The sequence below is a fragment of the Falco rusticolus genome, chromosome 5 (genome assembly GCF_015220075.1).
Source record: "Falco rusticolus isolate bFalRus1 chromosome 5, bFalRus1.pri, whole genome shotgun sequence".
NCBI classification, from domain to species: domain Eukaryota; kingdom Metazoa; phylum Chordata; class Aves; order Falconiformes; family Falconidae; genus Falco; species Falco rusticolus.
Genome location: NC_051191.1, coordinates 65,359,005 through 65,386,625, shown reverse-complemented (window position 1 = coordinate 65,386,625; position 27,621 = coordinate 65,359,005). Strand labels below are relative to the sequence as shown.

The window sequence follows — 27,621 nt, the reverse complement described above, 5'->3', positions numbered from 1 at the left end:
ACATCCAGTCCAGTGCAGTTTACTCTCTTCAATATTAGGCAAAACTCCTCCAGCGCCATGGCAGGGGGTGGAGGGGGTCACACAGGCACTGCAGAAGACCTTGTGCATTTGGGTCTCTAACATCAGACTGCAGCATAGCATTGCCCTTCCACTGTCCCATTTCCTGCCAAATAACTTCTGAGCTTTGAACAACTTATTTTTCCCTTTCTCAGCAACTTTTTTTCAGCTACCCACCTGGCTCCTCCTAAGTGGAGAGAGACTCAGTGAGTTCAGAGCTTGGCTCCTGGCTGGTGACCTGTTTCCCTGTGGCTGGGGAGGAATTTCCAGAGGATGAGTGGTATGCGTGTTGATCTCAGGGGAACTGGGGAGCTGCCAAACCTAACTGGCAAACTGGGCCAGGAAAGGCCCCACATGCGCTTTCACCAGAAGAAAGGAATGTTTGTGGAAACTGGGAATAGTGGAGCTTATTTAACTCTGTTCCTCTCCTCCCCACATTCACCTTAGTCTCAAGCTCACCATTGAGGTCACCCTGCCACCGTGATAGCAAGACAAGAGGAGCCAGGTTATTACTGCAGCATGGAGTATCTCAGGGGATATAAAAACAGTTACTGGCTAAGGTTTAGCCACTGAGTAGCAAAGGAGCGCTGTGGCTTCTGGTGCACTCAGGCTGGTTTAATGTCTCTGAATAAGAAAGTATTCTGTGGGAGACATATCATAAAGCTGCCATAGCAACAGCCAAATAAACCAGGATTTTAGGGTAATGAGAGACAAAGGCACAGTAGAGGCATACAGGATCCCTTCCTTGGCTTGCTTTCTTTCCAGTGGGAGAGAAACCCTCATCTGTTACTGTCCCCTTGGGGACTTCTATTTGTCTTCCTGCAAGTGTTATTTGCAGCTTATTCTCAAGGTGGCATTTTTTGTCCTTGTTATGATTCTTTGGTGTGTTTCATCCTCTGCTTCCCACCATCAGCTATCCATGTAGTGACCTGTAGCAGCTTCATTCATGGCAGTGCCATTTTGTTGAAAAACACTTTTATATGTGTTTCAGTTGGAAGATTTTAACAATCAGGGTTACTACAGGAAACCAGATTCCAGATAGTGACTGAGATTGTGTCCACACTCCTGAGAAGGCAAAACTCCCATTGACTTCAGTGGTGACGGTCTGCACACTTCAATGCTTTTAAAGCTAAAGCAGGAAGCAGACTGGTTTGCCCACTTCAAGACACTCACACAGCTCCTAGTTTTGCTCCAACTGGGTCCATGAACCCAGCTAGCTTCTCTGCATTTTGGGTGGACTCAGCTCCCTTTAGCAGAGCCACTGGGGTGCAGAGGGAGAGTGCACAGCTTTGCAGAGCCCCAGTTCAAGGTGGATGCAGGCTGTGCACATGGGCAAATAGCGGTGTTCGTCTTCAGCACCCCAGGCCAGGCCTATGGGTCCTGCCCTGCCTTGAACCCGAGCACAGGCACTGCATGTAAAGTTAATTGCTCCACCACTCAGTGCTTTACCTCAGCAATTTACATCTTGCCTGTCATTATTGGAGTAGTCAGAACCTCCGTGGCTTGATGATGTTCATTAAGACCTGCTGACTTTCCTTTCAGTGACGTTGTACTATTCAGTGCTTCTGACAGGATTTCTTCTGCCTGAGAAGTCATTACGCTCCTGCCTAATCTGGCATGATCCACGCCCAGAAAACAAGAAAAGCAATTTATGCTTCAGAAAGAGAATTTAAAAAAAAAAAAAAAAAAGATCACCACTATTAACAACATACAGGACTATACACACACACACACAGTCATACTGAAGAGATGGGCAAATGATGTAATTACTCTGTGCCTCAAGATAAAAAGGGATGCTAATGTTTCTTCTCCTTAATTACACTGAAATTTCTTCGGAAAAGGAAAGATATTTTTTTTTACTCTTTGTGTTTGCATAATGCCAGGTACCAGAGGGGTTTCTGGACACAGCAGTCGAGTACAAGATACTTAGGATGGAACTCACAGAATGCTCTACAGTCTTTGCTTGTGTACATGAGTTATTTCATTCATAACTGAGCGTCTTCACCTATGGAAGGGAACGTTGCCTTAACAGCATGCATTAAGAGCAGTGAGGCAGTTGTTAAAGGTAAGACCTATTTCCATGTGAAAGTGTAAAGAGGGATTTGAATGGTAGGAGCTGCTTCTGAGCTGGACTTTGGGGCATGAGGACCCTTGTGCAAACTGATCTGGAACCCATGACAGTTCTATACCTGGGACTGAGGCAAATAGAAGTGACATTACAGTGCACAGGAATCCTAAAAAAACTGACCAAAGTAGCAACAAATGTCTTACTGAGTTGCCAGTCCTCAGCACTGGGATGGAAGTGGGTTCGCTGAGAAGATTCTACTGGTGCCACTTTCAGTTCACAGTTCTCACTTAGTCTAGCACATAGGAAAGAGAAAACAGCTTTACCTCATGTGTCTTCCTCTTGCTGCTTACCCAGATTTCCTCAAAATTGTCTAGCTCCTTTCTCTTTTAAAATTTTGATTCTGCCTACCAGTTTATGACTGTAAGCCTTAGTCATTTTTGGCTGCTTCCTGTGGTGAGAAGAACCTCAGAATCACTTAGATCCCTCCTTGCTAACAGCATGACTGCCTTTATAGAGTACAATATCCATCTGTGATCTAAACTAAAATGTGGAAACTTCTGTAATCTATCCTCCCTCTGATCTCATCACAGTTTAACATCATTGCCCTAGAAGAGATTAGAAACCTTGATTTTTTTTAAGCATCCTTTGTAGGTCTTTCAGGTATCCACTGTGAATTCTGATTCAGGGATCATCCTCCATGCAGATTAAATTAACTAAGTCTGCCCCGAAAGGAGTATTTGAGGAATCAGGGCATGCTAGAATGGATTTTGATAACAGCTGCAGCCCTACCCTACTGGATATTTATCCTGTGCAGGTGAAATCCATTCAGTGACCGTTATTTTCTAGCTACCTTTTGCAATACCAAGCAGCTTTCCCAGGTACCAATAACTAATCCCTCTTCAGCCTCTTCTTCGGTCCTCTCTCTGCTCTTCCTGCAATAGCGTTTTGTTTAATAGTTTCAGACTGCCACTACAGCTGATTGCCCAAGGGATCTGCCACAAGGACAGGAAGGCCACATCTGTGCTGCACAGCAAAGCAGAGGGCGGAGATGCCAGAGCCAGAAGCGGTGTATCAGTGTGGCACTGGGTCCAGCCAGGTGATCCCTGTTGAAAGGCAGAGCTCATTCCCTTGGGCACATGCTGTGCACGTGACTATCAGCCTGCTGGGACACCAGCAAGTCCCTGCCTTGTCCTGTGACATGCAAAGCAGGCAAATTGCCTTTGCCCTGGGTCTGTGATCTCAGCTTCACACACAGTTGTGCCATACAAATATCTCAGTTGCCTCCTCAGTTCATTAATTCTCAAATATTTTCCACATCTGCTTGAAAACATATTTTTGCCTTTATTTTTTTCTGATTTCTTAAAAGCCAGAAAATATTCTTCTAATGCCTCTTTCCTACTACTTACAATGTAGGAAAATTTGTTTCTTAAGGATCTGTGTTTAGGTCTGTGATGTACATTTATACTCATCATTTATACTTTGCTCTTTGCAAAGGAATTCAGGAAGTAAAAGCACAGGTATATAAATTGTCTTCTTCAGGTCATACAGCTGCAAAGCTAATTCATAGAATCATTTAGGTTGGAAAAGACCTTTAAGATCAAGTCCAATTGTTAACCCAGGGCTGTCAAGTCCACCACTAAACCATGTCCCTAAGCACCACATTTATACATTTTACATTTTATACATATACATATACATTTTAACACATTTTTGTACACTTCTGGTGATTCCACCACCTCCCTGGCCAGCCTGTTCCAATTCTTCAACACCCTTTCAGTGAAGAAATTATCCCTGATATCCAATCAACACCTACCCTGGCACAACCTGAGGCCATTTCCTCTCGTCCCGTTGCTTGTTACTTAGGAGATGAGACCTACCCCCCACCTGTCTACAACCCCCTTCTAGGTAGCTGTAGCAAGGGATAAAGTTCCAGTTGCCACCCCCCCCGAGCCTTCTTTTCTCCAGGCTAAACAGCCCCAGTTCCCTCAGATGGTCCTATAAGCCTTGTGCTCCAGACCCTTCACCAGCTCTGTTGCCTGTCTCTGGACACGCTCCAGCACCTCAGCGTCCCTCTTGCAGTGCCCAAAACTGAGCACAGCGTTTGACGTGCAGCCTCACCAGTGCCAACTGTCACTTCCCTTGTCCTGCTGGCCATACTACTTCTGGTACAAGCCAAGATGCTGTTTGCCTTCTTGGCCACCTGGGCACACTGCTGGCTCACATTCAGTTGGCCATCAGCCAGCACCCCCAGGTCCTTTTCCTCCAGGCAGCTTTCCAGCCACTCTGCCCCAAGCCTGTAGCATTGCAAGGAGTTGTTGTGACCCAAGTGCAGGACCTGACACCAAGCCATGTTGAACCTCACACAATTGGCCTGAATTCCTCTGAATTTCAGTCTCAGGCTACCCTTCAGGCAGTGCCTTCCTCTCTTATAGGTGCACTTGTGGTACTTGGTGTGGTAATAACTTACATCAGGCAAATAAATCCCCATACCAGGATACTCCAGCCTACAAGCATGCATTCCTAGGAACTGGTACAGACTTATGGAACAGGCTTGGGGTGGGTGGAAAAGACCTCTGCAGCAGATTGATCAAGCCTTTTGGAGCTCCGGTGGAGTCACTGGAATGGATCCAACAAGCATGGAAGTTGGTGCAGTAGAGGCAATTTTCCAAGTGATCATGTGGGAGCCAGAAAAAAGGGAAATATTACATTTTCTGAATAAGAAGAAATGTTCTTTACACAGCCAGGCTTAGACAGGTTTGGCTCAGTTTCATAACATTTCATATCTTTCATTGGTTTATGTGCACTACATATTAAGAATTGGATAAAAATGGCTTTATGGAAATTAAATAAATGTTGCATTTTAAAAAGTTCTTGTGGCCACTCCAGATGATTTAATTACTTTTTACCCTTGGACCAGACCTTTGGAAACCTCAGCATGTCTTAAATAAACCAAACCCATAACCTGGCATACTCAAAGCCTGCTGGGCAAATATGTGTGCATGTGTTTGACCGTTTGTGTTGTAATTCCATGTGTCGATCAGGCCTCATTCTCTTTGCTTGTGCTATCCAAGACAAAAATGTCACATAGGTGTTACTGTCAGCAGTGGAAACCCAGAAGTTGCTCAAGAAGGGAGTGCCTGGCTGTAAGGATGCAATATGAAATGCAGGGAAAGAGAGGCAAATTAGGTCAAAATGTGTGCGGATGCAGTGCATGCCCTAATCACCAAGGCACTCATCTTTCGCCCACACAGCAAGATCATCGGCAGTCTGGTACGTAGCAAATGATCGGAGTATAGAATATGTTAAGCATTGCTTCCTCATAAAAGGACTGTCTAGCCTTCTAGCAACAGCTAGTCTCTCTCTTTTACATTGTTTTCCCTCTCCTGGCACTGAAGAGCTGCCAGCCTGCTGTAGCTAAGCCCACAAGCAGAAGAACCATGCAAAAGTTGCTCATGTAGCAGCTGCTCCATCAAACTCACAAACTCAGTTGCCACAACACTAGAGCAAATACTCAAAGTTTGTACTGTTGTGGGGAAATCAAGGAGGATGGGCCTTCTGTTCTTCCAAGTAATTCCTTCTGCTGAAAGCCTCTAAGGAGAACAAACTGTTCCCCTGATGTTATGGAACAACCATTTGACTTTCACCAAGCACTAGAGACTGAGTACAAAATAATACATTAGACCAGATAGATCTGGATGCAACTGTGATACTGCTTTTGATGTCTGGAAAGCACAGCACAGCTATTTCCCAAAATCATGGAACCTCAGTAGTTCATTCCCTGAACAAGTGAACACCTGTGTAGCAAGCATGCTACTGTCTGTGTGTTGTTTATTTGAATCAGGAAGCCCTTACAACAAATAAACTACAGCCAGCTGAGATAAAACGTGTTAGCAAGGATTGCCTTCGAGTTTCTCCTCGGGGAACAGGCAATTCTTATAACGCACATTCTGCTTTCCAATGTGTTGGCACTGATCAGAACAGTTTGATGAAAGCAACTGGGTGGCAAGAAGTGACACTGTCTCTGGTTACCACAGCTGTATAGTTTTTTTGTTTATTTTTGTCATTAAAGAATAGGATTTGTTCCTTGGTTTCTCTGGCAAACACACCTCTTAAGATCTGGAATTTTTATTTGGGACCTTGAGAAATGAAGGACCCACTTCTACTATTGCATAGAGAATACCACTCAGAGAGACCTAATGTTACCTTTTCTCTCTAGACAGGCACTTCACAAAATCTAACAGAGTAATATTGTACAGCTAAGCCTACAAGAGGCTCAAGAAGAAAACCTGAGATGATGACAAGCAAAATATTTCATCACCACTCAGGATCTTTTCTGTATTATTCTGAACATGGCCATCCTAGGTAGCAAGCTTTGCCTGTGACTTCTGGACCAATGTCTGCAGCTGGATCTAGGCAGGCTGAGCAGTGTGTGATTTTTATTGCAAATGGGTGACGGAGTTAAAAAAGGAAAGAAAATGCACTCAGTTTTCCTGCCAGAAATCTTTTTTTCTCTCCCGCCCCCCGCCCCAGCCCCCCATTCTTTGATGCTAGTAAAAGCAAAGGGAAAAGGGAGGTGGCAGTCTGGAGTTCCCACTCACCAGTCAGCACAAGTGAGTTTACTCCCATCTGACTTTTTCATTGAGCCAAAGCTTAAATACTTGGTTACAAGGGTTGGGCTTGCAAGGCTGCCCCAGTGCTCCCTAGCGGAAAAACAGTAAAAGCTAGACCTTGTTTTATCCAATATTGACTGTTCATTTCTATTGCAAATAACTGTTGATAAATAAAGCAGAACCCTTTGTTCTACTATTTTGTAAACAATCTGGACTACTAGTCAACATGGAAATGATATGCAGATCTGTCTTTCACTTCCATCAGACCAGATGCTGATCTGTCTTTGCTTTTCCATTGCAAAACTCAGATCAGCAGTTGGACAAGACCTAAATTACTGAGGTTTAACCCAGGCAAGGCTCAGTTGTCATTTGTGGAGGGAGGGAAGAGCTCTGAGTGTGCAGAAGGGTGTGTCATGTCTCGGTACTCAAGTTTCCTCTTTGGTTTCTAAGCAATTAAAAAATTAGGACAGTGCTTTGGCCCTCTACATACTGCAGATTAGGATGGGATTGGTTAGGTTGACACACAGATAGCTTAGGGGAGTGGAGGTTCTCTGAAGCTATTGTTGAAGGAGTCATGCCTCTGAAACATATTTGGAGCTAAACAGTCCCAGCAGCTGTGGAGAAGAAATTTGGTTTCCTCCTCAGCAGATGTCTGTATACAATATTTGTGAGAACTGAACTCCTTATCACAACAGGGGATGAATCTTCTCTTCCCTCTGAAGTCTCCAAAAGCAAGCTCTAGAGCTTTCACCTTGAAAACAACCTACTTTCCTAAAAGGCACAACAGAATTCTGATGTTTTCCTTTAAATATTCATGGTGATTAAAATTGGATTTTAATAGTTGCATGAATTCTTTTTAGGAATGTGGTTGTGGTGTTCTCTAATTAAAATCAGTGTGTAAGCAAAAGTGAAGAACATCCTTAAATTACAGAGTGATTATTCCATGGAAATGAACCCCTTTCTTTTCATTTTTCTTTTTTTTTTACATTTCATAAGTAAGGTGACTTCATTCTTCCAAAAGGTAGGGTTGGGTTTTTTTCATATATGCAGATCTAGTTCTGATTTCCTCACCTTTTTATGCGTCATCCCTGGAAAGACAAACTCTTATCTACACAATTAAAGGATTTTATGATGCCAGTCGGTGTCACTACCTCTATTACACAGTAAGTAAGAGAAAAGTTAGGTACATGCAGGTATAATGACCATCCACTATCATCCAAGAGGCTGATGGAAAAGCTGCAGAAAGAACCTGCCATTCTGAGACCCAGGTCCATGCCCTGTCCGTGAGCCCCCACTAACTGTAAGGAATAACTGAGCATTCACACAGCCTTAGCAGAACTGCACAGCTCTTCATTCCTTCGCTCAGCCATTGCCTCCCCTACAAAATCAAAACAAAACCTAAATAGCAGACTAGAAAGGAACCAGCTATAATGAGGAAAACATGGGAGATTGGGGTGCAGAGTGGGGCATCTGAATGCTTGGTTTTCTAACAGACTCTGGTTCCATTAATTCTGTGAATTTCAAAATCAGAACCAAAGAAATCTTTTGGGAGGTGTTTCCTTTCTCCACTTCCAGCAGCTACTGAACCCGTGCCAAATACCAGAGGAGAGAATAAAACAAAAAAGGGAAAGGACATCATCACTAGCTTTTAAGGAAGCATCTCATATGCAATCCAATAGCCCCAAACCATTTCATGTGTTACTGTCACACACTTGAATACCAATATGTCACAACTCTATATTGTTGTATTGGCAGCTGAAGCGTAAAACACCGCAGAGAGCTTTCTCTATGTTGTATGTGCTAGTCTGTCAGGGCAGAGTGGCAGGCATTCCTAGGCACCTTGCACAATTCATTGTTGTGTTTACTATTGCCAGGTATCTGCCCGGTGGAGCAGAAGATTATGTCACGTCACCTGTGACTGCAAAGGCTTTTGCTTTAAGGTTCCATGACCTATAATTGTTGTTAATGCAGGAGAAAAAGGAGAAGGAGAGAGAAAGGAACAAAATGAGAAAAGAATGGAGTTTTGGTTCTTGGGATATTTATATATATATATATATTTGATTATAATAGAATACATATATCATTTTACCTTTATGCACTTATGCATGTGTATTTTTCTATTTGTCTATATAATTATTTAGCTGACCTATTTAATGGAGAAAAAGAATTCCAGAGTTGGGAGGGAAATATTGTATATAAATATATAGGTATATATAGGTATAATGGAACATAATTTCAGACCAGATCTACAAACTCAAGGTTTTCTCTTAAATAATTTTTCATGTTTAAATCTTACCTCTGCTCCATCTGTGGGTCACAGTGGCATGAGCACTGTAATAGAACAGCAGCAGCAGCAAAGTCTTCCAAAGCATCTTTCTCTTTAAAATACGTATGTCTAGCTGTATAGCTGATTTTTAATTTCCTACCTCCTTTCTTTTCAGGAATAAATAAATGGCTTTTCCTTTCCCCCTCCCCCTTTGAAGGAGAACCTGTCTGTTCTTCTGAGTACAGCTGAAGTCAGTGTGCAGCTCCTCTCTCAAACCAAGTCTCCTCGGGATCAGGAAACTTACTTTCACAGACAGACTTTGTTTTTATCCACATCTGGAATGACTCATGGGGCATGTGAGTTTGCTGGCAACTGTGTGAATAAATATCATTACATTTTTGTAGCTGAGTTTCATTTCTTATATGGGCCAGTTGGAATTTATTTTTGTCCAATAAACAGCCACAAGTAACTTCATTAAAGGATCCTAGCTGTGTAGCTACTGCTCTGCAACGCAGGGGGCTATATGCTAACCTGTGTCTAAGGCGAAACCCTCCTCTGGAATGATGTACAGCTGCCCTTGGATGCTTAAGCCAGGGAGAGGGGCATGTGATCTGCAAGAACATTTTGCTACTGTGATTCATATAATCATTCCTTTATTAAGAACATATAATGCTGCGCTTAGACTTCAGTTCTGCAAGGCAAGTCCTGGCCTTTTCCTCCGTTTGGCCAGTGCAGAGAACAGGAGGATCCAAATCCTTAACTGGCTCTTCTCAACGGTACTATGGGGAATGCGAAGAAATCCTAAGGACAATCTACAGTAACCAGGATGAATGCGGAGAGGTAATGCTGAACAAAAAGGCTGCTGATAGACTTCTCCTTGCTGACACTTGCCCCAGGGAAGACAACACTGGAAGCCTTTATCCCAGAGCGACCTGGCATGGAGGAATCTGCAGGTATGTACTGTCCCTGGCACAGTTTCAACAGCCGCAGCAGGGTGTGCTTTGTGGGAATACAGCGCTGGATTAGCAGCAGGTTGCTGTATGTTGGAACAGACCGATGAAATATAGGAACACAAGAAGTATTTAGCAGAATCAAGCAATAGGAGATACTCCATTTGGCTCCTAGAAGTGAATCTAGTCTTTTATTTTCTATCTGAGTGTAAGCCAGGAACAAATCCACAGACATCTATGAATTTACACTGGTGTAAAACTGGCACTTAAGAAAGGACACTCCAGCTCAGAAGGTATAAATAGAAGAATTAAGGGAAAAGACCAAGAGCTGGCATGACAGAGGGCACTATGGCTCAGGATTAATAAGCACTGGCAGGAAGGCATGGAGAAAACCTGTTCAACTCCTGTATGCCTCATGCCAATGTCTGGCCTCAACCTCAGTCCCCTCATTCTTCTCTGTCCCAGCTTCAAGTAACACCAGCTGTAAAGGGAAGGAGGAGGGTCAAATAAGGTTGTCTTGCTTAAGGCGACTCCACTTCTTTTCCTACATGTACAGATTTTCCAGTGCTCAGACTGCCACAGGTTACTCCCACATGAACAGCACATGAATGTAAGACAGTATTTTACATGCCAAGGAGATGACAAAATGTGTAACTCAAGCAAAGGGTGGCTAACTAACTCTCTTGCTGTATACTCTTCTTGTTACCATACATATTAGGGATGGATCTGAATGCAAGGTTAAAGCTAGACGTGGGCTCACTCAAATGTATTTGTGAAGAAATTATAGAGCTGGAGCAAACTAGTTTTGTGTTCCCTAGAGAAGGGGAGAGAGAAAGAGAGATGCTGCAAGAGGATGATTATTCCTACTTAGCTCAGTCACTTATGACAGGATGAGTTGTTTTCTGGAGAAGGTGGATCCAGTCATCAGCATGGCCAATTCTGAGATGATGTGCATCAAGATGATTTGCATCAAGAAGGTGCAAGTTGCACCGTAGTACGGGGATAATGATCTGTCAACCACTGAGGAAAAACCGTTGTTTTATAACTAATACTGGAAAGACTTCAACCAGTAGGGAGAACTTGAGGAAGTACACTTTGATTTAGTAAACCACCTTAGTGAAAGCCCTTTAACAAGCAACCACAGTGGGTATAGAAGGCTTCATTAAGTTAATTGCATCAGCCTAGCTACCCAGCTTGATCACTTTAATGTCAGCAGGGTCTGTGAATGAGATGTTTCAAAGTCAGGTAGACAAGGGAGAAGCAGCACTTAGGAAGCAAGTCGCAGGCTTGAGAAATGAAAGAAAATTATGAGCAACCTGAAGATCTTGTGGGGTAACGAAGGAACACATTTTCATTGTTATTTGGGGAGAGGGCATGGAAACTCTTCTGAGGTGCTGTATCATTTAATTGTTTACATCTAAGGAAACAGCAGCTGATAAAAGAGGATGAAGGAGGCCAGAAGGGCTCTGCCCTCTCTGAACCAGAAATAGAACAACTTTGCAGAAAGAGCCCTGCAAAATGGCTCTGTCTCCTGGCTGCCAGCAACAGACACTTCCTTTGCTTGTTCTTTGTCACTGCTTAATATATCCATCCTAGAAAGGGAGGAGAATACCAGGAATTTCCTTCCTTAATCTGCGCCTCTGCCACCAGCCTCCGGAGCAAGCATCCTAGCAGCAACAGAGGAAGAGTTGCTGAGAGAGACAGAAGAGATGTGTGATAAGACTGGCATACAGGTCAAAGGGATATAAGAGTATGAAATGATCGCTGTTCTCTCCATTTTCAGACCCTGGAGATGTTGCTCTGAAGCTACATTATATGTGATATATTTTATTATTTTTATTTATTTCTCCTTAATCTGAGTCTGACTACAGAATTCTCTTTAGCAGCCTTTTCCTTATCTAAGCTCAAATACAAATGCTCCCCATCTGTGGTTCAAAGCCTCACTCCTCAGTGCAGTCTTCAGTCATCCCGTCTTTGACTGCCTCCTTGTGTGTACCACAACTGTAGGGCAAATTTGACTTTAAGACTTTGAATGATGTACTCATATATATTTTCTTACAGGAAATGCAGCTGCAAATATAACAGATCCATGTAAAATAAATAATGCTTTCCCTGTAGCATCTCCTTAAGAAGTGTAAATGCCCCTTTCCCCCTCTTAAAACTGTAGGTGGTTTTTTTTCTCCCATATGGATTTATATACAGGCAGAGTCATACCCTCCATATTAAAAAGCCTTCCAGATGAAGCCAAGAAATAAATCTCTTAGGCATGCTCAGGGCACTTCAATTATATAGTTTCTATTCATCTCATGACTATATTTTATTAGATAGTTGCTCAATTTCAGCTCAAGACAAATTCTGCCTGTGCTGGAGGTTTGAATCTCTGCAACTATAATGATAGCTGAAGCAGGGTAGAAATCGTCTGTATTTATAAATAATAAACACTCCTAGATTGCTTTGGAAGTATCAAGCAGAGGAGCTTTACAGTGAAGAATTCATCCTGAATATATGTCCGGTAGGAGAGGGTGCCATGCTGTTGAAGCCAGGACGCTGAGAGCTGGTCTGCCGGCTGGTCAATATTCAGGTCTTAAGCCGGTGTAGTGCTAGACAGTGTCACAGTTATGTTAAGGTGACTATTTATGTTTTTCCAGTTGTCATAAATTTGGAGATGCAAGTCCTCCAGTGCTCCTAGATCTGTGAGACCCTTCAGGCACAGAAAGACTCTGGCAGTCTGTTTGAGGTGAAAAGGGACATTTATGCAACTATCAGCAGTATGACTAGATACCAAGGGAGCAGCTTTTCCATTCGATTCCTCCATCCTGATGCTGTCAGTGAGCGTCTGTACATGCTGTTACTCCCACACAGTCTTTTTAAGAAACTTGGAAATAGGGAAGGGAGAAAAGAAGTGGGTGAAGAATGGAACAGAGAAGCTGCCAGCTGCATTTTTGCAGCCCATGCAGAGTGGGAGCAGAGCTGGTTGTGGTACTCCAAAGCAGTCCTTCCTTCCCATCTCAGGTGCTGTCATGGTAAAAGGATTTCAGCAGGCTGGGAGTGTAGAAACTCTGTATTTCACAGGGGATGCTCTGGAGTGACCAGTGCTTCAGGTGAGGTGCCCTTATGTGTCTTCTTTAGTAGCTCATTGTGTGAAATAATTTATAATCTAAAAAGATAATAGAAGGAGAAACAAGGCAACAAGTGATCCAAGATGAGCAGCCTGTGGGTCTTTCAAAAAAAATAATCTCTTTTTCACTGGACAGTACCAGCTCATGGTGTTGGTTCAGCTTTGTCCTTGATGGGCTCCTGCAAACCCAAGGCAGCGTTGCAGTCTGCCCTGACACCTCAGTTGCAGTTAAGAGTCCCTTGCAAATCTTCTGTGAAACACGTATTTTTTAGATTGGCCCTGTTTCAATTAGAAAACAGAGTGTGTGTGTGAAGGAAGTTCCTCTGAACCAGAAAGTCTGTCCTGCAGCCAGAGCCCTGCCCTGCACCGTAGGCAGTGCAGCATCTTCCTGCTAGTGTGCCAGCACAGTGGAACAGCATTCATGCATGACACAGGCATTGGTCTCCTTCCCACCATTGAGACAGATAAGTGGAGACATACGCACGAAGTGACTCACTCACTGAATGACTTGGTGGTAGAGCTGTGGATAGAAACCAAGAGCTGTTCCATTCCTCTGCCCAAAATATAAGGCGCTGGTCTGGCACTTCAGCAGCTCACGCAGCACCAGTGCCATATACCAATAGCTTCCACAAGAAGCCAAGAAATACCCTCATAGCTAGGAGCACAAAGAGAGGAAAAAAAAATAGCTGTAGACAAGCTGCCAGGAGAAGAAACATTGTTTTTTTCAACTCAACTATTGGCATTTGAACCTCATTATCCATAATGACTCTTGCTGGCCCCTCAGCTGAAGTTGCAGCTTCCCGCAGCAACAGTTTGGACAGCAGAATCTCACTGAGCCTGAAAGTGACAGCAGCCAGGATGAACCTTACATAGCCATACAGTGCAATGGAGTTGTAAGTTGGAAGGGACTCTGAGGCAATCTTTTAGCTGTCCTTCTGCCCCAGAGTCTCTTTGCTTCCTTGATCTAGCTGCCTGACCTCACATTCACAAGAGCACTTAGATGCTGAGCTGATACTTTACAGATCCACATTTAAATAACCAACATTTAAATCCAGCTCTGCAGATATCTGAATTCCTTGTGTGCCTAAGTTTCCCCTATGAGTCTCCTTAAAATGCTTGTATCACTGTATCTACCTTGAAAACACTGAGCCACTTACAACCTATTTCATATTTCACACAAAATAATGAGACTTGCGTTAATATTTACAAAAATATATGACTGCACAATGCCCCATCTCAAGTCCCGTGTTGCACATTTCAGTTTTTTTCCACATAATCAGGAAGCAGATGGAATATATATTTTACTCGTTGACTCCAATTGTTTGAGAAGTTGCCTGCATTCTAAAGTGTCCTGGCTCAGATCCTTTCTCTGCCTGAGGAGATGTGAATACCTTCCGTAAGAGATGACTCTAAGACCTGAATTACAGGATTTTCTTGGATGGGACTTTTCAACTCATTTGCTGGATCTGTTACTATCTGTGGGTGGTAATTAAATATTTGTTGTGGCAGAGAGAAGGAACGTGAGGATGACCCTTTCACTGTGATCACAGCACTCACACATATGATGCATGTCTTACTACCTACCCATCCTTTTTATATGGAAGTAGGATACATACCATTGATACTTCATTATTCAAAGGCTCATATAAAAGATGAAAGTTCAAGTTGCCTCAGGAATAAGAGGTATTTGAATCCAGGTTCTTGGATCCTGGTCAAGTACACCAACTAATTAACTAAGAAGAGATCCTTCTCATCTTTTAGATAAAGTCAGGGGAGGATTCATGTTTGCAATGAAAACCTGAGCAGAGACAAATAACTCTCACTAGCTTCAAGTTCCAAAAAGACACAAAATTTATTATGCCCCTTTCTCCTTGGTATTTCCTCTTGACTAGTTTAGATAATCTCTGCGTTTCAGCCTGGACTATGTGAGTCATCATCAGACATCAGGCTTTTTCCCCAGGCACTGTACAGATAGCCTAAATACTGAAACTGGGGCTGGGAATGAAGCTTAGAGTGAAGTTAAGCATGCTCACAGTTAAACCCATCAATGCTGAGCCAGGGTGTCTCCTAAATCAAGAATTCACAAAACTGATGTGCTAGTAAGGCTGCTTTGATCAAGTGTGTGCTGCACTACATAAAATATTAAGGTTGTCACATTTTTTCCCCAAGATTTTCAAGACAATATGGAAAGACTTTTTGTTCTGATCCTCAAACATCAGTCAAGGTGGTGCTACTCACACTAAGGAAGGAGCATGGAGATACAGAAGTCAGCAGAAGCTAGCACAGAAAGTCACTTATGGGAGTCTGACTTCTTTTTCTTGTAAAATATAAACTTACAAAATACTGACTTAATTTTCCTTGTGTCTGCTAGGGGAGTTGCTGATGTAAATGATTAGAGCTACACCTACCATAGGGAAGAACTGTGCTGATTTATACCTGCCTATTAGCATGTAGTCTGTGCTGGGTAATGCAGCATAACTCTTTTAAACTTTTCAAAGATTCCGTCAGTTCTGCCTCTTTGCAACCTGTTGGCTGCCAATGTAAGCTCCAGTGGCACAAAGCCAATGCAAACACCAAGGCCATGACTTGCAGTTAAGCAACAGAAAACGGTGTTAGAAGTGCTACTGTAAGATGAGGTCTGAAACGAAGTAGACAAGAATGTTTTGTCATAAATCACTGCTAATATCATAAAGGAAGGTCAGCTATGCAGGGAATTTCCTGCTTTTCAAGCCTAGAAAGTCAATAATGACAGCAGTGAACATTCACAGGGGGAGTTTTATGATTAAATCCTCAGAACAGTAGGAAAAAAGTCTCTTCAGTAAATATAGCCACGAAATGTTAAATCCAAAGCAATACCAGAATTTGACAGCACAAAACTAAGAATAACCGATGCCATCTCCGGAGCTCAAAGAAACACCAAATTATAAACATAAGCTCATTACCACAAGTTATTACCAAGCACAGCCAGACCAGAGCCTTCTACAGATTTTATGGCTTACTTTAGACTGTAGATTCATCAGTTTGTTGAAATTGTGGATGGAAATTGTCCTGGGGTAAAGAGAGAGGCAAAGGCTCTGCCTAATAATTATGAAATTGAGAGATTAGAGACACAGTAAAGATGGATTATGTGGTGATAGTATTAGAGGCTGGGTGTAATGCAGTGGCATTACATAAAGAGTCAAATGGGAATGGGATGAGGCTTGATCATACAAAGAGGATGACAGAAGAGTGGTGGGATTAAAAATGAGTGCCAGATGCAGATGAGGTTATGGCATCAGCATAAAGGCACAGGGAATGAACAGAGATGGACTCTTTTTTTAAAAGGCCTGATGTAAAACTTGAACCAATGGGAAGCACACACATGAAAGTTAGATCCCAGTTGTTCCTGCTCTGAATTAATTCTTCCACCTACTGCTTCTTCCAGTTAACACACTGACTTCCCACTCGTTTACTCCAGTGTAGCACTGATGGGGTTTTCAAGGGAGTGTGGATAATTTAAAACAGGAGTGAGATGAGAGGACAACTCAACCTATTCCCCCCAGACAGAAGCTGAAGAGTGGTCCAGCTCTTCCTTTCTCCTTGAGCAGCCATGTAAGGAAAGCAATGAGAGATGCAACAGGTGACCTGCAAAGCATAGTCTGAGCCTTAAGATATCCTAGTCTGCAGACTGATCATTCTCTCTGCAAAATGAGTATCTCCACCCCATCAAGCTTGTTTACACTGAAAAATAACAAAACAATTGCATTTCTTCTTCAAAATGAAATCCTGCTAGTTTCTAGTTGCCTAAATAAGCCCCTTACACCAGCTTGCAAGTAGCGATGATACAGGGAGCCAAGACATCCTCAAAAACTGGGAGGCTTAATGTGTGCCTGACCCTTCAGATCCACTGAGAATGTACAGGTCTTCACAGATGTAAGACTTACTTTTCCATGCTACCAGCATGCTTGGCTGTCAGACCTCCAAAGAAGCAATTCATAATTTTCTGAAGCAGCAAAGTTTTCCAATATGAGAACAACTTTGTGGCAAAGGTCTTTAAGAGGAATCCAGGGACCATTCCATTCTTTTCTCTGTGTGGTGCAGGCTTCAGGCAACAGGCAAACTTTGAGTAAAACATTGACTTTTCTCTGCCTTGACTCCCTGTGTGCAGAAAAGGGAAAACAATACTGCCCTTGCCCCTCATCTGTTTATCTCTTTTGACTTTAAAACCTCTTGGCCAGAGGCTGTATGTTCCATACTAAGCACACATGAGCATTCACCTCTGTTGAGGCCCTGGGATGCTTTAGGTGTCCAATCAATCCACCAACACCGTGCCTTTGCTTATAGTGAGCCAGGAAGATGAAGGAAGAGAGAAAGCAATTATCACTTTATTTTCGTCAAGAGGTCACATTCTGATTCAATCCCAAATGACCTAACCACAGAGATATTTAGCACACAGCTTTGTTTAGCAGTCTTAGGAGACAAAAAAATGACCAAGTGAAAAATCCCACCTTGTTTCGGTGGTGGTGGGGTGTGAGGACACACAAGAGCAGAAGCGGATACCAGCTTCTTACTTCTCCAGGCCTTTCCTTGGTTCCCTGTTGTGAAACAGCAGCTTGATCATAAGAACCGAGACACACAGTTTTGCTGACAGCACAGAAAATAACACACAGGTTGGAGAGGAAAAGGAGGTCAGAGCCAATTAAATCTCCTAGGCTGCACAGACTGAAGTAGCAATCAATACCCTGAACACATGAAGTGTTGGATGATTGTTCATTTGTGAACCAGGATTTTTCTTGGTAAGTAGCTCTAAAGTGAACAGCACCTTAAAGCCCTAGACTTAGGTCCTCAAACTATGGCCTGCGGGCTGGGTACGGCCTCCCAGGGTCCTCAATCTGGCCCCCGGTATTTGCAGAACCCCCCTGCCCCCCCCCGCCCCCGCCGGGGGTTTAGGGGGAGGAACCAAGCAGCTGCAGATGACTGCCTGCCACTGCATCCGCGCGCCGGCCCCCTGGTTAAAAAGTTTGAGGACCCCTGCAATAGACTGTATCTAACACTTCAGGAGGAGAGACAACTCACTGATTTAACTACTCATGCTTATAGCTAATATCTGTCAGGGATGGTAGATTTGTTCAAGGATAAAGGAGCAAAGGTGAGTGTAAACCACAGGTAATGCCCTGGGTTCAAAAGAGCTCTCGCAGCTGCTTTAAACCATTGCAGCTTTCAAGAGGCTTTCTTCCCAGCTATGATCCCTCTCTCCTTGCTCAGGCTCACAGGGCATCCTCTTGCTTTGTGTGTATATACGTGGCAGGGCAGAGGTTGATGCAAACTTCCCAGCCATCCTGCCGGGCTCGAGGACCCGCCTGTTGCTGGGGTATGTCCTCATCCCCAGCTGGCTGCAGCTGCCCAGTGCCTCAGTGCTTGACAACCTAAAATGCTACAGTCTGGTGATGAAACTGGCCCAGGGCCTTTATAAAACTGTTTTCAGTGCTGCCAGTTTCCTAAGGAAAAAAAAACAAACCCAAAAAAAACAACCAAACAAAAAAACCCCACCAAAAAACCAAACAAACAGACTGTGTGAGTGAATAATAACGCACAACAGAGTTCCTTCTCCTCCGGAAAAATAATGGATGCATACAGCAGGCTATTCCCTTGCTGGAGAGGTCCACAACCTCTGAAGTTAATGTATATTCCAGCTAATGGGAATTGTAATCATTGGCACCAGGCCCACATTTAGCTCAGTACCAGCCCTAGCACAAGGGAGGCATTCAGAAGCAGCTCACATCCAAGGGCAGGAGAAATGAGCTGCCAATTGTGTCAGACATGTTGCCTCAGGGGAAAATCTAGCTTGTGGTGGTGCTGCCGCCTGCTACATTTCCCTGATCCCTTTCAGGACAGGCTGCCTCTCTTGTGCCTAGCACCCACAAGCCACCAAAAATTAATAGCACACTGTTCCTATTATCTGCCAAGATTTCTTGATTATGTACGGCACAGTGCACGGGTGACAACACAACCAAATTACCCTTCTCATTGCTAAGAGGGGTGTGGGCTGGTTTCTCTCTGAAATGCTCCCACTTATTCCTTCCTCAGCTTGCCACAAAAGCTTGAAAGCAAATGTAATGGAAAAGCCAGCAAATTTCACCTCCTTTTTTTCTCCTTGAAGAACTATACATATAAGTGTATATGCATGTGTGTGTGTATGCATATGAAAGGAGGGAGTGCTGCTTAAAGCAGCTCCCTCAGCAAGAGAGAAAGCTGTCTCTTGTACTTGCAAAGCACAGTAGTAGGGAATTGCTTGCACTGCAACAACCTTACCTCTCTGACAAGTATGCACTTGTCATTCGTTGGAAGCTGTACCAGCTGCACCTTGCATCCTGGGCTGTGCTATCAGTGCCAAGAGACCAAGAGTCTAATTAGCTTGACTTGCAGCGAATCTCCAGTGAACTGATGGTACTGGCCACACTGGAGACCTAGCTCGTACCTGTAAGCTGAACAATTCACTATTGCTAAGTTGCTTCGGTGGGGCTTCAGCCATTACTGTTGTCTCCAACTGTTTCTGCCATACACAATAGTAAAAACTGTAACGGAGGCCAGACTGACCCCATTTCTTGTGTGTCACCTAAGATAAAAAAGGCAAAGTGTTTACCGATAATGATGGCTATGCTGCAAAAGAGAGGGAGAAAGAACTGTCTCCCTTTTCTAAACAGCAAAATCAATGAGATTCGGGTAATTCAGAGGTGGTAGGGAACCGCATGATAAGTGTATTTTTCTTGGAATAACATCAGTTAAATAAAACTTAAATTTTCCAAGGTAGGGGAAACATGTGTGTACCAATTCTGGGGAGGAATGTTTTCTAAATCCCAGAGGGGAACTATTGGTCAAACCTGAAAGAGCACCTGGTACTCAATGGATGAATGAAATCTTACAGTTCAATGCTATAAGGTATGGAAAACTTGGATTTAAGCTCCTGTAACTTCCTTATGTGAGACAAGAACCTTATCTGTCTATTGCCTACATGAGGAGAGAGTCCTTCAGGCTCCTTCATTGTAAGCACTCTATTTCCTTCAAGCAAACCAATATTAACTGAGGCAGGGATCCCAACTTGGCCTCTCCATATGCCGTGAGCATGTTATAACCCTAGTTAATGCCGTCCTCACTCTTCTTCTTAACAACTAATTACTTACACAAAGTAAAAACACTCCAACAAAAGGATTGAAGTCAAACCTCTCTCTCTCTCTCTCTCTTTTCCTCTCTGAAAGGTGTTGGGTTTGTTTTAACATAGACAGAACATTTTTGACAATGGAAAAAATTTTGCAGGACAGGAAACCTGGTTTCCACTCAATATAAATTGTGCCCCTGTAACAGGCAGTATGATAAGCAGAACTAGGCTTCATAAACCTCATGAGGTGAGGTTTGGGTACTAAAATCCAAACCAAGAATGGCTTGGAGTTAGTACTTCTTTTAGTTGACCTCACAAAGCTCAAAAGAATTATGCAAGCAGTTGAAGAAATGGTTCCAGTTTGACTTCTCTTGGAGCCAAATCATTATGTCAGGCTCCACAGAAAGCAATGGTAGGTTTTCATCTACCGATACAGGTTTCATGAAAATGGTCTTCAAAGAAACATGCAAATGCCTAATGCAAAACAAGATGCCTGTCTGTCTGTCTTTCATATGTTTGTATTCACACAGCTGTGACACCCTGTGTCTAAACCAGGCTTCAGATATTAGATATCACCAAGCAGAATTTAGGTCTCTAGTAATATGGATCTGCTGGGAAGAGCTCAGCATCAAGAGGGTGCATTAGTGTCACCATCCAGAGTGCAGGAAAGACAGATGTATCTGACCTACAGGCTGCAGAGGTTAGGTGCCATCAAGAGTCAGAGAAAAGTACGATGGGAGCTGGGCAAAACTACATGAGACCCATCCCACTGTTTGTACTATGTTTCCACCTGTAGGAGCCCACAGGAAGACAACTATGCAGCACTACTGGCATGGTGAGGTTAACTGATGCAGCAGAGGCTGGAAAGCTCTTACAGTGCTCTCAGGCGTAAGTAAGGTGGTCAGGAGAGCATGTGGAGGTGTAATGGGAGATAAGAAATAACTCCACTGGTGCAGTGCTGCAGGGCAGACACTAAAGGGGAGAAGAGAGCACAGAGGAAGAAATGTGGAAGAGGTAACATCCTGACAAATGCATGTGCAGTTGTAGAATGGAAGCAAAGGTTTGAACCAAACTCCAAAGCATGGCTGGAAATGAGAAAAAATTACATAAAATCCACCTTAGCACAATATTCTGTGGATTTAGTCACAACATGAGTCAAGAGCCTTATAGCCTTAGGATACTGGGCATTCCCAGCCTGATGTTTCCACTGATTACTACAGGAGCTGATTTACCAGGGGCCTTATTGGGCCATGAGCACCCCCATCCCTCCTAGACACCAGGGCAAGTCTCTGCTCCATGTTGGGGGATGAGGACAGTCTCCCCTGCTCTGGCCAGCGTGGCTTCATTCACTCCTGTAGCCTCACTACAACTCTGGTCCCCTAACTGGTCTGTCTTCCTGGCCATTCCACTGGCACGCTGGTGCAGCTGGGAACTGCTTGACCTCACTGGTCTGGAGCTGGTTCCCTTCCAGGACAGATTTCATGCCTTGTGCTAACAAAGGTGTGCAGGGCTGGCTGGATATGGAAAGCATGCATGGCAAATTTTATCTGAAAACAGGTAGGCACAACTACAGTGATAACAACAGTGTTGTGAACAGTGTGTGCTACCAGGTTGTTTAGGAACCAAACAGCACTTGAAAAAAGAGTAGGACAAAATGTCCAGACAGTTCTTTTGAGACCACTTCTATGCCCCAGTAATCTCTGAATGTAGAGTCTATATCATTATTAAAGTCATTATTAGGTAACCTTCTTTTGTGACCTGTATAACTACTTGTTCATTAAACTAAAACAACAGGACCAGATGAGTAGAGTGTTCCAAAATTACGTACATTTCCTCTCTAAAAGGTCCCTCTTTCTCCTCACATAATGCTGGCCATTGCTAGCATAGCAGAAGGGAAAGCAAAAATGACCATGTATCTTTAAGGGCTGGATCTAATAGTTATGGAAAGAATAAGAGAAGAAGACAGATTATGTTGAAGCAGATGCTAGTAAGTATCAAAGTGAGATTAAATGTAAATGTTAGCAAACTGGGGACGTAGAAAAAAAAAAAGGAATTTAACATAATCCTTTTTGAAATTATAAAAGAAAGATAGCTGATCCCTTCTCCCTCTCTCTTTTTCAGTCACTATCTTCCTCTTTTATTTTTATTTTGACAGTAAGCCTAACGGAAAACACCAACAGCTGAGCTAAGTTTCTGAAACATTGAACAGCAAAGGGAAAAGATGAAGGCAGCTTTACAGATTTTGCAGGTTACTGCCTCTGTGACAATAACCTCTTTTATTCCCTCCACCCCCTCCCTCTGGGGATGTGCATGTCCTGCTGTCTTTAGTTGGAAAGCAGAAAGTAACTTAGCAGATAAATGGGTTCAAGCATGTGTCCCAGGGAGATAATAGCTCTGATGTTATTCTAATTTTCTCCTAGTAAACTAGGGCTTGGTCCTGAAACACCCTTTAAGACGAGGGGACCGTACGTATTTCAGGACTCCCATTTCAATCACAGAATAATACTTGCAAGAGAACTGTTAGGTCTTTATGGATAGCTGAATGGGAAGGAACTTTGGTGCTTGACTGGCAGCAAAGAGATAGGACATTCAGATGCTGAAGTAGAGACTGCTCCCCCCGAAGTGTTGACCCATTAGCAGCCGCAAAGCGGGGAGGATTCACATTCTCTCCAGCCACTATGGTTGCTCCGCCTGTTGTTCTTACCTCTCTCTACCTCGTTGTCCCATAGTCTCCCCTTCAGTGACCCTGTGTCTTGCTTCCTCCTGGTGTCAGCCCCTGGGGCAGGGGGAACAGCAGGAGCAGAGGAGAGTTGGGAGCCAAGCACTGTATGCTAAGTTTGTGGCTTTGAGCAGTTTACCTGTGGTTGTTTACTCTGCCTCTCTCTTTGTCCAAATGCTCTCATTAGTTTACTCCTAATTATAATATCCACAAGTGCCTAGTGTCTGTGGCTCCCTCTGGCTTGCTAAATAGTCTGCTGAGGCATTACTGAATTCCAGGAGAGACAGAAGGTGTGCCAATGCCTTCCCAATGCTTCCTTTCTCTCTTTCTCGTGCACACACATCACCACAGAAAAAGCAGCTGACACCATTGGCAAGAAAAGGTAACCAAAATGTCCAAGACCCCACCCAAGGCTATTGAAGCTACTAGGAAGACGCCCAGCAGGCTCTTTGTCAGACTCACAGTGAGCACATAGTTTTAAAATTAGGTTTCTTGTGACAAGGAAAGGAAAAATGTTTTTTATTTAGCTTGTGGCTCTGTCTTAGCCTAGATCTTCTCTGCATGGTTAACACAGAGGAGCAGCCTCTGTCCTGGATTAGCGGATTTCTGCACCTGGTGGTCATACCCTGAGATCTGCTTGGACTTGGGCTGGCATCTCCTCTCCTTGCTCTGAGGAGAAAGACCTATATGAGTGCAAAAGGACATCTGCGGCCCCTCAAGCCTTTCCCAACAGTTCACTTTCCGCTCCTGTCCCCACAAAGAGCAGAACAGTTTTCTTGCAACCAGCTGGCAAAGCACCCTAGACCACCCCCGATAAGAGACATGGACTTAGGAACATGGGCGCTGCTCAGGGGTGCTGACATCTGTAGTAGGCTAATACAGAATTGCACGCCCAGGACCAGGAGTCACAACAAACAGACCAGCATTTGCTGTGTCCTGGTACACCATGGCCCATCTCAGTGGGTGCAGCTGGGGTATACAGTGGTGGAAGGAGAGTTGTAACCCTTCAGTGGCAGAAGCAGTCTGTATCGAAGACACAGAAGCTCTCTGAAGAAGCTAGCTGGTGCTCTGCAGCCACAGTAACACCTGGAAAGGGAATACAGGGCAAGCGTTCCTGCTATCACCACCATAGGTCAGATGGGAGATCACAAGAAGAAGTTCCACCATGGTTCAGAGGCCCCTTTTTTAAAATGAGGAAAGTTGTATTTAGGAAAGGAAAAAAGCACACTTTGTCTTCCCACACAGAAATTAAATTTTCAGGTTCTCAAACTTGTCATGAAAGCTATGAATCCTATTTAAATGAACCATTCGTTCTTAACAAGGGAGCATTACATAGACTTTTCTTGGGGTTTAGTTAGTTCGTGGTAAGAAAATGACACCATTAATATTTGGTGCCTGTGCTAGCTAGGAAGATATGCTGCCGTTTGATATGAATTGCATTTGGTTTAAATTGTCTTGAGAAAATTGTCACATTCTTTAGAGCCTTATGACCATTAGCTTGGACCTGAAGCTATTTTTGTGTTCAAAATGCCTTGTTGCACAATTTCAGGCAAAGAATTCCTGTTTTCTGGAAGAAAAAATTCAATGTGTGACTGATTGCAAGACTAAAATTCTGCCTACAGGGTAAAAGCCCTTCTAACAGTATCTGTAAATATGTGAGAGTTACATATAAGCAAGAAGAAAGAAAATACTTGCTGAGTACAGATCAGTGTTTGGAGAAGCACTGGAAAGTTAAGAAATAAGAAAGTAATGCACACTGTGAAAAATTCATAGAAGTAAATCTCAAATTGTTTGTTGTAAAGGAACTATTGTAACTCAAGAGAGCATGCACTGCATTGAGAATATATTTCCCAGATGCTTCACTGAGACAGCTCAGCTGGCTGCTACCAAAAAAGGGTGAAATGCTGGTGTTGCTACCTGACTGCCACCTTCAGTAGCTGCTTCCAAGATTTCAGGTCTGACCTTTGCCAGTAGAGACCCGAGTCTTGTAACTCTAGAGGAGGAGGAAACCTCACACAGGAACCCACAGCTTTTGCAACCTCTTCTCCTCCCTCTTAGGGCTTGTGCTGCCTGTATCCATGGAAAGACAGAGGTCATGGGATTGGACCTCGCCCACAGGTGGGCAGACCTCCCAGCTGTCCCTGAGGGTTGCCTGGTGGCCATGGGGCTGTAGCTCCTCCCGTCTCCACCACCAGTAGAGAGGGCTGAGGACCATGAAGCACAGCACAGTTGGGTCTGGTCAATAAAGTCTCTGCTATGCCAGAAAGAGATCTGCTTTCCAGTTACCCAAAAACTGAGAAAAAAAATCACGAACATTTTGTCCTTTTTTCCTGAAGTTTTCACAGCTTGGTGAAATTGAAGAGGTTGGACTTTGAATTTAAGCACAGATAGAGCTGAAGTTCATATTTCATTGGAATGCTGCATTTCTTACTTTCTGATAGTGCCAGACTTTATGACTTCTTTAAAGTTTGTTTCAGGTTTTTTTTACCAATACTTCTTCTAGCTTTTTCTTGAAATAGGCAGAACAAATTCTGTTTCTCCTACCTCAAAGTCTAAGTAAGCTTTAAGACATCAGGTTGAAGCCATGGGGAAAAAAGAGAGAAAAGAAGAAAAGCTATTTGAATTATTATTTTGGATGCTACCATAAACATGCTTTCTGAAAACATGAAATAAAGTTTCAAAAAAGTATTTCTAAAAAAATGCCATAATTAAAATGTGAAATGACTTAATCTGAAACACTTTCTCTGTCATGAAACATGACCTATATGCTGGACATTTGGACCACAAAATATCTGTTCTGCTAAATTTTCTGATTGGTATGATTTTTTTCATAAATGTGTAAAGGAGACAAGAAATTACCCTACACTTCTTGTGGTTGGGTGAAAACAGAAAAAGAAAAAGTGTGGATTTGGTTACAGATGAGGTTTTTTAAGACTTTCAAAGCTTTAATGTGTTCTGAAATAAAAGGAAATAATAAACTTCATCTAAAAATAGCTAAAAAGCAAGCCATTACAAAGAAAACTGAACTTTAAATAATACTCAAGTGTTTCCATTCTTAATTAACTAGTATTGCACTTCCAGCTGACTCATGGCACTTGCAGTTGGACCAAATGTACCCGTTGCTGCAACACTGCCTATTCTAGAATGCCCTCCATACTGCTGTGCGACCACGTATTGGGTGTTCTGGGTACAGCCTGCTGTATGAAATGCCACTGTGCAAGCACCGCCAACAGAGACACACGTTACTTCTGGATTCCCCACTGCTCCCTGAACCTCTCCACAGATGCTGAGAAATTGAGTGGCAGGAGAAGACATCTTTGCGTGGGGACCAGAATTAAAAATGTTACAATGGCCATCTTCATGCTTGGAATTTAACAATTCTATTAAAACATCAAAAGGGACTGTGAACGTCATAAAACCTGAACTATAGCAAAGCATCTGTCATAAATTTGGACCCCATCATGTCCATGTTTGCTCCATCAAGCAAAGGTGCTGTTGACTTACACCTTCGGGCAATTGTCCTGTTTCAGTAAAATTATGCAATTTGTGGTGAATTTGCTAAGTCTGTTCTAAATTGTTCCAAAATTCTTGGAATTCAATGTCGTCATTGTTACAGCTGCCCTGTACATCCTCCAGGTAACCAGAAGTTCTTGCCAAAATGAAGCAGCACTAAAGAGAACAGGAACATATCTACCAGAATATCTCTGGCCATATCTAATTTCATATGTGCCAAACAGGCGTCACCATGAAAAACCTTTCAACCTTTCTGAAAATGAGGAAAATCACTGTTTAAATGGAACTTTAGTCCTATGGGTGTTAATCTGAAATGAAAGGACACCAAGACGCAGAGCAGAGCTATATGAGTGAGTAGGCACAGGTAAGGTGCCCTTCGCAGTAGTGCAGTGAAAAAAAAGACTCAATACCACAAAACCTGCCAACTTCACAGCAATTCATACTCTGTGCCTTTGGCTCTGCCACTGCATGTCTTGCACCAAGCTTGTACCGTTTTTATGGCTATGCAAAGCAAAGCAGGCATTAAGCACAACTATGGTACTTTCAGATGGTGCCACTGAGATTAATTCACCTCATAAAACTATGTCTCATTATCAAGACTGCAGTGCTTTAATCTGAAGCCACCCAGGAAAGGAAAAAAATGATAAACAGCCACATACTTTTTTTTAAAGGAGTATTCTCAATTTTTTCCGTTATCTGTAACCCAAGAGTGCCAAAGGTTTCCTAGAAAAAGGATATCTAAATGAAGTCTCCTGGGGCTGATCCAGGAAGCAACAGTTATAGGGTTTGTCTTAATCACGAGCTCCTGTCGGTGAGCAGAAGTCTGAATCCATGTCGGTTTATTGGATAATTTAGATTTCAAGTGTTTTAAAATTTGCTTTGATTACTGACCCAAATATAAGCAAGTTAAGCTTAGAAATGGTTCAGTACAGAAATGGCAGCCGGCGCTGCATTTGGTGCTTTTCTCCCTTCCACATACACTGTTTAATTTGTAAATGCCTTATGTTTAATCTTTCAAGTTGATTAAGTGCTCTTATAATTGGATTGCATACACACAAAAAGCCTGCATTTTCTTTTTACTTATTGCATTGTAATTACTAACATCATTTTAAGCAGAGAGATTATTTACCATGCATTTATGGTATCCTAGGACTTCTGTGGTAATGTAGGTTGTGTTTTGCACTA

General features: G+C 43.1%; 1 protein-coding gene across 1 annotated transcript in view; it reads right to left on the bottom strand.

The window, feature by feature from the left end:
* FAM180A (family with sequence similarity 180 member A) overlaps positions 1–9,275 on the bottom strand; it is a 28,344-nt gene extending 19,069 nt beyond the window's left edge. The window contains exon 1 of the mRNA XM_037390452.1: positions 9,032–9,275. Coding sequence (XP_037246349.1) covers positions 9,032–9,107 — 76 coding nt within the window. The 5' untranslated portion in view covers positions 9,108–9,275. The remainder of the gene's footprint in view (positions 1–9,031) is intronic.
* Between the last annotated feature and the right edge of the window lie 18,346 nt (positions 9,276–27,621).